General features: G+C 32.6%; 1 protein-coding gene across 1 annotated transcript; it reads right to left on the bottom strand.

Moving 5' to 3' along the window:
• Nucleotides 1–1,474: 1,474 nt before the first annotated feature.
• On the bottom strand, nucleotides 1,475–13,059 carry Ack (activated Cdc42 kinase). The gene is made up of 10 exons (XM_089699319.1): nucleotides 12,700–13,059; nucleotides 12,368–12,618; nucleotides 11,682–12,096; nucleotides 11,049–11,250; nucleotides 9,873–10,068; nucleotides 9,403–9,528; nucleotides 9,020–9,096; nucleotides 5,411–5,638; nucleotides 4,844–4,966; nucleotides 1,475–4,670 (listed from the first exon to the last, which is right to left on the bottom strand). The coding sequence occupies exons 1-10, from the start codon at nucleotides 12,784–12,786 to the stop codon at nucleotides 3,652–3,654; spliced, it is 2,724 nt and encodes a 907-aa protein (XP_089555445.1). The 5' UTR covers nucleotides 12,787–13,059; the 3' UTR covers nucleotides 1,475–3,651.
• Nucleotides 13,060–13,408: the final 349 nt, after the last annotated feature.

Genomic DNA, 13,408 nt, shown 5'->3' with positions numbered 1-13,408 from the left:
TATTTATTAAATATTATATTTATCGTCGCCTAGTACCCACAACACAAGCCTTAATTGAGCTTACTGTGGGACTAGGTCGATTTGTGTAATAATGTCCTATAATATTTATTTATTTATTTATTTATATAGGGCTATTATATTAAAAGTTCGGATTGCTTTAAAAAAAGACATAGATATTAGTATTTCCTGGAATAAGAAAAGCTAATAGGAGTCATTTTATCTTTTGGAATAATTTTAGCTTGATTAAATCCAAAAATCAATTCGAAAAATACCCCCCCGTTTAAATTGAAATGTAAAAAGCAACTTACATCAGGATTCAAGTACACAAATAAACGTGACAAGTCGAGAGAAAAACGTTAAGCTCTAGTTTAGTAACTTGAGCGAGTAAAAAGACTTTTAACTTTTAATAAGCTTATTACTACTGTCTATGTTATGCTTAGTACGTTATAAAATTAATCCTCCTTGAAAAATAAATTATTTCATTACAGATTGTGTACCTACCTAATCAAGCCATGGTTACTTTTATGTTTTAACCCAATTTAGGGGAACCTACAAATCCATGAAGTAACATTTTATGTAGGATTAAAATAAAATACAAGAAATAAAGAAAATCTCTGTATTATGATAACACAATTATAATACACATGATATAGTACTACTAAATTTTACATACTTTAAACTACTATACAGTTTTTACAGGTAATGTAATCGAGAAAATCGTCTACACTTATCATAAGTAGGTATATGTTTAAAAATACTAACATGCATACATCTTGTAAGAATTTTTGAATAAGGAATCTATACAAATATCGAAGCAGCGCTCAAATAAAATCGGATTTCAATGAGCTCTATTATTGTACAATATCGAAATATATTCTATATACAGTTGAACCTCGATAACTTAAACCTCGATAACATAAAAACCTCTGTAACTTCAAAAAATAATATGTTCCCTTCCCATCAGAGCCCAAAACCTCTTTAACTTAAAATACGCAACCTCTATAACTTAAATAAATAATCTCTGTATTGGACCTCAGTAACTTAAAGAAATGTTTCCACAACCTCTATAACATAAAATTGTTTGTCAATGAGTCATTTAGAAAGAGTGTCAAAACAAAAGGTTTCGGTATTTATTGCTTACACGTGTTTACTATGTATTGTTAACGTAAACAATACATTACCTATTGTTTGCTTTATCGTAATTCTTCAAAGCTTTGCGGCGGTTAGCTTTATGATAACGACTTACTTGCATAATAAGTTTTTGATCGTTGTCCTGGAAACATCACTTTACTTACTGTGTGATAAAACTGGCTTAAAATGAGTCCAAAAAGAAAACTAACAACCCTCACCTACGCTGATAAATTAAAAGCTATAGAAACAGTGAAAAATGGATAGACCCTTGATAACTTAAAACCTCTATAACTTAAAATATTTTGTGTTTCCCTTGGACTTTAACTTATCGAGGTTCTACTGTACTTAGCAGCTTCTAGAACAGGTACGTAATGGCGAGGCACCATGTGAAAATAAATTCTGTCTTAACACCATACAATAAAATTAATTTTTCAATGCACTGATGAAGATATATAATATTTTAATAAGGAGATGGGTAAGCATTGTAAAAAAGGCTCTTATTTGAATATTCTGAGTGCAGTTATTCCTGTAAACGACTCAGAGCACAATTTGATACACTTCTACCTATAACTTCACTTTGTGAAGAGTAACTTATGAGCATTTAAATGTTAATTAAAAATATAAGCCATCATTACAGAAAGTCTAAAAGAATATAGGATTATGATTATTTCTATACATGTCATTTATTTTTGTTTCTAAACTGATATATCTTTGATACCTTTTAATTTCTGGCAACACTAGGCATATTTTTAACTACCTATTACAAAAATATATTATTTTTACGTTGTGAAATTACCCAAATCTTATAAGTATTTCTTGACTAAATTAACCAATTATTAGACTGCCGATATAAATTATATTATATAAATAATAACATACTTTTATAGTAACTAGTACACAGTTAAATATTTCTCAAAGACAATACGCGCAAGACACATCCAAAATCCAAATAATTGTAACATATTCATATATTATTTGGATCATGAATGCACAAATTAAAAATCAGTCAACAATTTGTTAAATTAAAGACTTTGTATCTAATTTAAACGCGATTTATTAATAATTTTCGTTGTGAAAACTTTACAGCAAGGCCACGTGTCTTCGCGTGACCACGCTCATTATAAAGTGATCGAAATAACGGGATAAAAATATAATTAATAAATCGTGTTTTATAGTATGAGAAAATTAAAAAGTTCGGCAGAAATAATTCATGTAGTTTTGAAAATGGCTAAAGTTATTCCTTATCATGTCAAGATGATAATATCGAAAGTCCTCAATGGTAAGCTGAGGATTTGGGCAGGGCCCTTTAGATTTTTTCTCATAAGTCTAAAACCTGCACAAATAGATTTTCAAATCTACACGAATTATTTCCGCCGATGGCTGTAAAGTCTTTGATATAATGTTCGCTTAATATGAAACACAAAATATAATACTTTGTAAATAGATAAGATGCAAAGAAATAGTATCGATAATAGATAATGCAAGGAATAATTTAGAAAATGAGGGTCACTGAAAAACTAAAATAAAATAATTCAAAATCGAGCCCGATTGTAAAAAGTACTCACACACACAAACAAAACTAGATACTAATCTAAATCAAAAATTATTACACATAATACAAATTCAAACAATTTATTATGTTTTAAAAACAATAATTCTATATGAGAACCTTTTGTGAGATAAATTGATATGATAAAGGTACTTTAACTAAGAGAACATAAATAGCATACACATAATATCTAAATTACTACAATGAACACACTACATAACTTAATCTCAAAATAATACTCTTCAAATCAGAACATAAAGCAACGAAATGGCATTTACCGTATTGTCAGTCTTCTGACGATGTGATTATGCTCATATATGGAATAATCAAGGGAATAATTTACTTGCTAAAAAAGCTTCTTATGGGTTAAGGGGCACATGCATTTCACTTTTAATTCACTGGTAGTCTAGGAGTCTGTTCTGGACAAAATAGTTAAGCCGAAGTTCTGCCAGACCCGTATAGATTAGTCTTCACTAATTAATGTTCACTGTAGAACGCTGGGCCTTTTTTAGAATGTTATGATTCAAATATACCGGGTATATGTCGACTTATAATCAAGAGTTAATAATATTTTGTGTCACTATATTTTCCATATGAGTAAATTACACTAACTGTTAATTTCAATTAGGACGAAATATTAAATTAAGAACATGTCTTAAAGTTAGAGATACTTAAAAAAGTTCTTGACAATAATTTTTCCCTAGAAATGGGAAGACAGTAAAGTTCGAATTAAAAATAAAAATGACTATATACAATAACGAATCTTCATATAGTAGAAATTTAAAGTAAAGAAAAACTAGTCGTATAGCTGCTTTGAACCGTAGGCAAAAAAAATAAAGAAAAACGCAAATTGCGTATTTCTTGTACGTAGCTGCATTGATCATCATATTATATTATTAAAAATTCGCGTATTTACAACGTCCAAAATCGTATCCTAATATATTGGATAAACTTGACATTACTAAAAAACGTCATTTAGGTTTAGAAGGGCAAGGTGGTGCGGGTCGATGCGGGCGCGGTGATGGCTCGTACACTTCGTCATACAAACACGCGTTCGAGTACGTTGCTTGCGCGTAATACTGGCTCGGTTCATTAATCTCACTGTATATGTTACTTTCCGAATCGTTCACTTCGTCATACGCCGCATTTCGAGACGTAGACGCCCCATAACCGTACCCGGAATACCCATATTGCCCCATATCCACATTCTGATACTTTAGCGCCGTGTAGTTTTTAGAATTCTCCAATTGCTCGCTGAAATTCCGCAACTTCTCCCCCTCGTCCTTTGGCACGTATATGTTCTTCTCGTAGTTGCTTGTCACTTTTGGTGTGGAATATTTCGTGTAATAGTCCTTCGTTTCTAATATGAACTGCTGCTGTTCAGGGTTTATGTCGAAATTGTTGTAAACGGGAAAATCGTCTCTGTACTCGACTGCACTGGTACCCGATGTGGAAGGACCATTTTTATTAATTGCACTATTAGCGTAAATTACGTCATAATTAGTGTTTTTCGATCTGAGATTCAACGATTCAGATATCCTATCATCTAGAGACATTTGTGCTAATGAGTTGGTTACGCTTAATTCTGAGAGAGCTTCGCTATTTGAGTATGTATTTGTGGGAGTGCCATATGATAGCGTGTTTAAACTAGAGCTAGCTGCGTTTTCGTATGTTTGTGAGTTTGAGAAATCATTGCTTGAATATGTGCGAGTGTGAGATTCGTTGGTTTCGTGTGGAGTATTTGCTACGTTAATATCATAGTTGGGTCTTGTGCTATAGGTTTCGTTTGGTCTAGTGATGGGCCAAAACTGCGATGTATCGAATGGATCATTTCGTGTGTTGTTTTGATTGTTGCTAGGGGTCGCTAGAACATTGAGACTGTCTAATGATTTAGCACCGTAGAGATTAGATTGTTGCTGCTGGCTCGTTGCATTAGACGAATAGGTTGGTAGGCTTTCTATGCTCTGTTGACCCCAATCGGCTTCATTACCTGATTAAACATTGACAAAATATATTACAATTAAAAATATTAAATAATAGTGTATGACGAAACACCAATACAGGTTTATTTTACTTAAACATGATTTATATTAACAATTTCATTCTATTATTAAAACTGAAACTGTTGTATGAGATCAGAAAAAAATATTATAAATAACTTACCAACTTCAGGTACATCGATAGGTTCGTCAAGAATAGACACGTTTTGACTGACTGGTTTTTTAGCGGGTGTCGTGCGACTCGTCGATGGAGGAAGATCCAGGTCGATCAGGAGATCTTCTTTAACTACAAATAAAATATTTTTGTCAGATTATGGTTTTGAAATGCACTTCATTTTTGAAAATTCTAAGAAAAAGTATTAGTCTGACCAGTATTTGTTCATATGTAATGAACGAGTTCTTTCCATGATTCTTCGCTAATACAGAATATATTTTTATTGACCATATTATTCAGTATTGCCAAGTTAAACAATGCTTATACGCGCGTTGTATAATATATTTTTTGTTTCTACAAAATACATGAAATACATTTATGAAAAATTGGGATGTTTTAATGTTTGTGTAAATGTGATTGATCGGCTAGTTGAAGGGCTTGCTGGCGCTGTTGCCGGCCCGCTGGCCACTAGCCAAGTGAACACTATCGTGCGATGTTGCCCGGAATTCTATTCCTGCCCTCATATGAGTGATAATTCCGAGATTACACTAATTTTTGCCATTTTTTTTAACTTACCCTGGTTCAAACTCCTCGATTGATTATCCCTAGCTGCCCTCGCGATTCTTTCATTATGCTGTAGCGTTCTATCATTGATAAGCTTGTTGTAGTTGAATTGCTTGCTGGCGCTGTTGCCGGCCCGCGTCGTTGAGGGCTGAGTGGACTCTATCGTGCGACGTTTGCGCAGAATCACTTCCGAATCGTCTGACGCGATTGGTATTTTCGATGGCGACGTTTGGGTGGAGTCTAAAAATTAATTTGATGATTATTTAAGATTTTAATTTTTCTTTTTTTGTGACCATTCTTTGTTGTATAATGTTTTAGGTTTCTCAAATATCAATTACATTTTGGAAGGTCTAGTCTATTCCTTATAATTTCCTTATAATATCAAACGAATATTTTATTTTACATAATATGCTGTTCTCTGACCATTTCTTATCATCGAATAAAAGCCCATTTAAATAATTTTTACAGATAACTAATAGATTAGTCCGGATAAACAGATAAAAATTGATCAAATGTAAATTAGCGTACTTGGGTACTTAAAAAAAATATTTCACTTAATTTGCGTGACCAATAAAAAAAAACACTAATTAGTACAGTACCTACTTAGTAATAATACTACTAATGTTAATAGTTGGTTTATCTTATTTTCGTTTTTTATAATATCACATTATTGAACACCTGTTTACTCGTATCGTTTCAAGTTCACAAGGCATTGCTATAAGTTGCACGTATCCTCCTGACCTTGTGTGATACGCGGCAAGGCTAATCCGCACCCAATTCATAATTAATGTAACAAGAAGAAATAATCGTATCCTTCTAATATTATAAATGCGAAAGTTTGTGAGGATGGATGTTTGTTACTCTTTCATGCAAATACTACTGAACCGATTACATTGAAATTTGGTATGTAGGTAGCTGAAGACCCAGAATAAGACATAGGCTTAGGATAAAAATCCCGGAAATCCCACAGGACCGTTCCTAGAAAAACACGCATAGTCCCGTGACTATGCGAGTTTTTCTATGAAATCGCGGGCAAAGCCGCGGGTGAAAATCTAGTTTACTATATTTTTCTTTTGGTTTCTATTTATTTAGTGATTATTATCGATACTTTATTTGTTTTAAACGAAGTTATGGGTGTAACGTAAAACAAACAATGAATAATTTATTTTGATATACAAGCGTTATTTCCACTTAGTCACTGATTGTGAATTTTAATGTTAATGTATTTATATTTTATACCACATGCGTTATAGTAAAATTGTATAGCTTGCTATCCGTCTTTGTTAATTGTTTGGGTACATTTTAGATCTCGAGTAGGAATATTGTGCACATTGTAGACCATAACTTCAAAATATTATGTAAAAAATGTGAAATACAGACGAACTTTTACTTGACTATAACAAAAGTAGGTACAGATGCGTTAATATTTGAACAATATATTGATGGACTATTGTTTCCTACATCACAATATCTCATACAAATCCCACGAGTTTACCTTAAGGACAAAGCTAGTCGTCCGCTAAACGGATGAATAAAATAAATTAGTCGTCCGATTACCGGATGAATAAAATAATTTAATCGTCCGATAACATCTATTTATCTATATAGTTAGGTTATCGGGGTTTCTTTAGAGAACTGCCGCACGTATTATAGGTTTTTTGTGGGGGGAGGAGGGGGGAGGAGGGCACACGTTGGTATTTGATTTTTTTTTTGCGCGTCGACAGAGCCCCGCTTCGCGGGGCTCCTATTTCTGTGTAGTTTTTTTTTAAGAAACCTAACCTAACCTAACCTAACGGCTAACCTAACCTAAACTTGATTTTTTTTTGCGCGTCGACGGAGCCCCGCTTCGCGGGGCTCCTGTTTCTGTGTAGTTTTTTTTTAAGAAACCTAACCTAACCTAACCTAAAGGCTAACCTAACCTAAACCTAACCTAACGAATTAAGGGCGAATATCTCGGCCATTTTTGATTTTAGAGAAAAGTTGTTCCTATAAAACATGCTTATATTAGCGTAATCTTTACGATAAAATAATAATAAATAGGTGTTATAATGACACCAACTCCATCAAAAATTTTCTAAGTCCTGCGCCCCCTTTGCTTTAGTCCAACCCAACTAGCTTTAGTGCCATATCACACTAGCGGATTGCGAGCGGTTTCAAAGCGGAGCGGGTGCGCAACGAATACGTTGCGGGCGCGCAACGAACACGCCGCGGTTGCGCAGCGAATTCGTTGCGGACGCGTCATTTTGTATACTCTCGCACAAAAGCCAGCCCTTCCGCCTTGCCTAACTTCCATTCAATATTTCCATCGTTTCTGTAGCACTCAATTTTTTAACCGTACTGTGGAAATGCACTTACTTAACAGTTAACTAAAGATGTAATAACAACTGGAGTTGTTAAAAAAAGGTGCTATAAAATTGAATTACTAGGACTTTTAGAATGTACCATACATTCCAAAAGTATGTAACGACTGACCAGTATAATCTCTCCCATAGCAACGTATGTTATAAAGAGATTTTGTGAACCTAATTATGAGCAAAGTGATAGTGAGTTGCTGGTTGCTTGATAAAATTTTCTATTCACTGCTATTTATCTAATAATAAGATAGCCCTGTTTTAGTTAAGGAGCTTTAACATTTATTTCACTAATGAACTTTCTTAATGAGCAATTAAGTTATCTGATTGCATTTCGACCAAGATTTAATAGATAAAACAATACCCTAAACATTAACATGTTATGAAACTCGTAAAAAATAATGATCTCATAATTATTATACTATCACAAGTTATAAGTAACAACCAGCACGGATTCCATTTTGTTAATGAGTGTACATGACTGCGACGTAAACGTTGCGCATCTGCCACGCGTCCGCAACGAATTCGCTGCGCAACCGCAACGTATTCGTTGCGCACCCGCTCCGCTTTGAAACCGCTCGCAATCCGCTAGTGTGATATGTCACTTAGTGTTAAAAGGTTATCTATTAATCCGAATAATCGGACGATTAAATTATTTTATTCATCCGGTAATCGGACGATTAAATTATTTTATTCATCCGGTAATCGGACGACTAATTTATTTTATTTATCCGTTTAGCGGACGACTAGACACTTCGTTACCTTAAAGACTATATAGATATATAGGTAGAAGATATCATTATGTCATGTAAATTTAAAGTCAGTTTTAAATTTATAATGAAAAAATAGAGCACTAAAACCTACAAAATTGACTTTTATACGTGATAGTGAAACTATGACGCATACGACACTCCTGCGTCGCCATATACGTAAATACGATAATGAACCTTACATAATAGCCTCGTGCGTTTCATATTTACTAAGCTATATGCATATGGTTTGATTAATATTGGACGAGATCAGAGATCTTTATGCAAACAATTATAATCTTGGAATTGTATGTTACGATGTATTATTAGATAATAAATAGTAAAGCTAAGTTATTACTTTTCCCAATTTTTAATCATTAGCTTTTACCTACAAAAAAATATGGTTATATTTTAAATTTCAATATGTTAACATGTTAAAATCCGTAGGCGCAACAAATCCTACGCAATACATAAAAATACGTCATTAAAGTCAAATAAACTTAAGAAACAAGGTTACTTACGCCTTCTGCTTGGTGATAGAGTTTGAGCTTTTTTCGTTACTGCAACATTTTTGTTCTTTGCCACCGTTACAATAGTGCTGAAAAAAAAAACACAGTTTCAGTATCACTATGCATTTAAAATTATTATTGCTGCAAATCTTTGCACTTGACAAACTTAAAAATATCACTATTGTTTATATTCAGTTTATGACAAACAAAAATTGAACTCTAACTATTCTAAATATGCAAAAAAATTAAAAAAAAATGCCGCAATGCACCAAAATTTTATAATGGAAATAAGCTATACATATTAGACTAAGTATTAGTAATTTCATGTCCTTTCGAAAATATTTCGAAAGGACATGAAATTACTAATCTATTAAATGATACAAATACAATATTACCTAGGAAATAGTCCGACTTCCAGCGTGCGTTGGTTCTGTCCCTTCCACCAGTGCAACTCGGGCCGTTTATCAATCAGGATAATAGAGTCGCCCGCCTCTATTGTCATCTGACCTTGCTTTCTGTAACTGAATTGATGGGAAACATTCAAATAACATCGCTATTTTGCGATATATCGATATTTAAGAAATATATTATTTATAAATTTCGAACCACAAAATTTTTTAAAATCTTTATAGATCTTTAAATACATTTATAAAGCATATTTCAGTACAGAACGAGAATGAGGATTTATTTTCCACAAAAATAAAATGTAAACACATTTATTAGAAGCTTCTGTTCAATCAAATACGTGTTCGACGAAAAAACATTGAAAAATAAATCATTGATAATTTTGTAAATACATGCATATTATACATTTAACAAACACCTACTCTACAATTAAAATAAACGAAAAGTTAAATTAACTTACCTCAAATCAGCAACAGCCGTTTCAAATTTATTAGCTTCCATATACTGCAAGATGCCGGCAAAAGTGGGTCGTTCTTTGGGATTCAAGTCCCAACACTGCATCATCAACATGTACACGTCTGGAGGACAGGCTTTAGGCGCTGATAGTCTTTGGCCTTCGCGCATTATGAGACGAAGAATTTCTGATCCATTTAAACCTATGTGGGAAGAAAAATATGATATATATTCTATTAGATTTCGCCCGCTTTGTCAAAATTATAGCAAATTATGTAATTATAACTTCTATGACATTTTATAGTCAATAGTATGAAAATTGGTGCAGTCGTTTTTGACTATCGCAATCAGAGAGTAAAACAACAAATTTATAGTGATGAAAAAAACAATGATGTTCATATAGTTCACATAAAGTGCAGAATCGATATAAATAAAGTGGCGTGCAAGTAAAAGTAGTGACTAATGTTACTCTATCATTTTTAAAGTAAACAGTAAGAAGCATCTATCAAGAAAGGCACTTAATAAATTCACTGTGCACCTATTTATCATAAATTAGCATCAACATAATAACAAACAGTGCAATGTATGTAGGTATAACACTTTCATTGAATGCTTACATAAGGAATATTATACTTTAATAATCATCTTTTTTAACATTGTTTCCGTATACAAAACAATTATTTAATCACACTCTAATGATATAAAATATTACATATACAATTAGAAATACATGTTAGAATGCAATAGTAAGACATTATAATTTTTGCCTAACTAAAGCTTGTATTCAAATGCAATTCAATGTCGTTATCATCATGTTTTATATTTTATAAAATCTTACTATTCCCAATAACACTTTATTTAATTTATGTCATAATTATTTAAAAAGAAAAAAATAGCTCATCATAACATCGGTTTAAGTGTGTAAATGCGATGGATGCAGGTTCGAATCACACTGCATATTATTGAAGTGAAACTTCTTTATCGGGGTTGGACAAAAATTTAGTGTAACACTTTTGCGTTACGCCGTACTCGTGACATTTTTGCGTTACGCCGTCCGCGTGACATTTTTCGTTACGCCATACTCGTGACATTTTTAAGGTCATAAAGAAGTTTCACTTCTTACGTGTGTACTCTAGTACACGCATACATTTTTTTTTTTAATTAATATTCTTCTACAAATTACCTATCCACGGCTCATCTCCAAACGTATACATCTCCCATAGAGCTACAGCGAACATCCACACATCGGACGCATGTGAGAACTGCCTCGACCGTAGTGACTCTGGCGCGCACCAGGGGAACGGCACTCGACGTCGTTCGCTCATCACGTAACAGTCGTCCGCGTCTGGGAGCGCTCGCATTAGACCGAAGTCACCGATTTTCACCTGCGGGAGTATATGTTGTTATTTTTTGTAAACACATTAATTTGTGTGAGAGACAATAATTCTATAAATTTATAATGGTTTTATACTGTGGTTTTATATCAAAAGAATAAATATTTAACTAATGCATGGATGAACTTTGTGTAATTTTAACTATTATTCTTTACAATATGTAAACTGCTGTAATTTAAAATTTCTCTTTCTAAAGCGTGTTAAAATTTAATTAAAAAAGTATTGAACATAATATGTTATAAAATAATTTATGAATACAAATTATTTGATTTAATCCATCAGTCCCCGGAATCACAGACACAATAGATAATCTATTGTGTTGCGCCCCGATCGGGGCGCTCGGTGGTCAATGGGTTAATACATAAACAATAAACAATTAATATTAAATGGGTTTTAAATGATAACAAAAACTAGTTTCTTACCAGTTCCAAGCTTGACAATAAAATATTTCTACACGCAAGGTCTCTGTGAAGAAATCTGCTTTTCTCCAAATAAGCCATGCCGGCCGCAACTTGTCCGGACCACTTTGATATGTAGTTTAATGACACTTTCCCATTCTGAGCTCTAATGTAGTCTAATAAAGCACCCATAGTAGCAAGCTCACACACCATCATCAAGGGATGGAACACAACTCCATGGAGTTTTATTAAATTAGGATGTTTCAAACTATGCATAGCCTCTACTTCCCTTCGGAAATCGTCATATATCCCTGGCTGAGAAAAGGCATCAGCTTTTAACACTTTGACAGCTACTGGAAGTGTTTTATTATGCTCTGACATTTTCCATTCACCCTTCCGTACAACACCAAATGATCCCTTGCCCAATTCATTTTGTAATCTACAAAACAATAATATTGTTGTACAATTTTTTCTAGTTATAAGTGTAATCTGTTCTATAGTGTAATTTTATTATTGTTTTTACACATGAAAAATGGTGATTACAGTTGAATAATGTTATGACTGGCCTAAATTGTTAAAAATAAATCTATTTTTGTTTTATTTATATACATATGAACTTTAAACAAAATAATATAAAATTAAAATTTATATAACATGCCTGAACAAAGCTAACAAATATTGGGGTAAAAATTACTAAACAATACACTCACACAATATCTTTTTCTAATATGATACATGTAGTTCTGCTTTCTGTTTGGGTCTGAGGTCTCAGTGCCAGTTCAGTCTTTTCTCTTGATACAGAACCTGAAGAGCCAAACAGTTTATTCCAAAATTTACGATTCCATAGTTGCAATTTCTTCTTTCTTACAGCATCTAGCAGCCTACGAATCCCTGGTTTACTAATTCCAATTCTCTCAAGATCTTCTGTGTGCACATAGTCAAAATGTGCTAGTCTAGTAATCTAAAACAGATATTGAAAGCATATTATTGAAATATTTGTCTATTCTCTTGATATAAATAAACTTTGTTTTTATTTACATACCTGTAATTGATCTCTGATTGGTAAATAAAATTGTTCCAATTGAACATTTTGCAAAATTTCACACAACCAATCAGTTCCTGAATCCATGTTGAATTATATATTGTGCATTTCTTGTTTTTTCTAAAGAATCTCTTTATAAGGTAACATTTCACGCAGGATGTAAAAATTGAGTAGCGAGAGCGTTGGAATACCAATATTATTGAGAATTAAACCATCTATAATTAAAAGAAATAGAATATTCACACTTTTTTACTTTCCTTAAATCATAATCACACAAATGTTTTGTATCTATAATCACATTTTTTTACGAGCGTAATTAAAAATTTCACATAAAAACGAACAAGCAATCACATCGCAAGCCTTCACAAAATGCAAATTGCAGAGTTTAGCTGTCAAACTTCAACCCGTTAATGACAGATAATACAGATAAATAATATGATACAACAAACATTACACTTCTTAAAACGGAACGTATTTTCAAAAAGTACAATTAACTTTTAGGCAAAATACGAAAAAATATGTAAACACACACAATACAACACCGACAACACCGACTACAACTTATATTGCTATTAATTGCATTATACCTTTCATGTAAAAAAAAACAATAATAAAAATCACCTATAATCAGCAGAGCCCATTTTTGTGAAATTGCAATTAAATTACATATTTGCAATGGAATTAGAAAATATTTTTTTTTTTTTCAAAA

The sequence above is a fragment of the Colias philodice genome, chromosome 9 (genome assembly GCF_061535455.1).
Source record: "Colias philodice isolate Cphi_HAF_F1 chromosome 9, ilColPhil1 Martin Lab GWU primary, whole genome shotgun sequence".
NCBI lineage: Eukaryota > Metazoa > Arthropoda > Insecta > Lepidoptera > Pieridae > Colias > Colias philodice.
The sequence above is the reverse complement of the archived record's forward strand: the minus strand, read 5'-3'. Positions and strand labels throughout refer to the sequence as shown.

Bases quoted from the DNA above. Each gene is read 5' to 3' on its own strand.
- Ack (XM_089699319.1), bottom strand. From the start codon at position 12,786: ATGGATTCAGGAACTGATTGGTTGTGTGAAATTTTGCAAAATGTTCAA. The intron at 12,097-12,367 runs GTGAGTGTATTG...ATTGTTTTGTAG, and splicing joins ATATTAGAAAAAGATATTGT to ATTACAAAATGAATTGGGCA. The intron at 4,671-4,843 runs GTAAGTTATTTA...ATGTTTAATCAG, and splicing joins TATCGATGTACCTGAAGTTG to GTAATGAAGCCGATTGGGGT.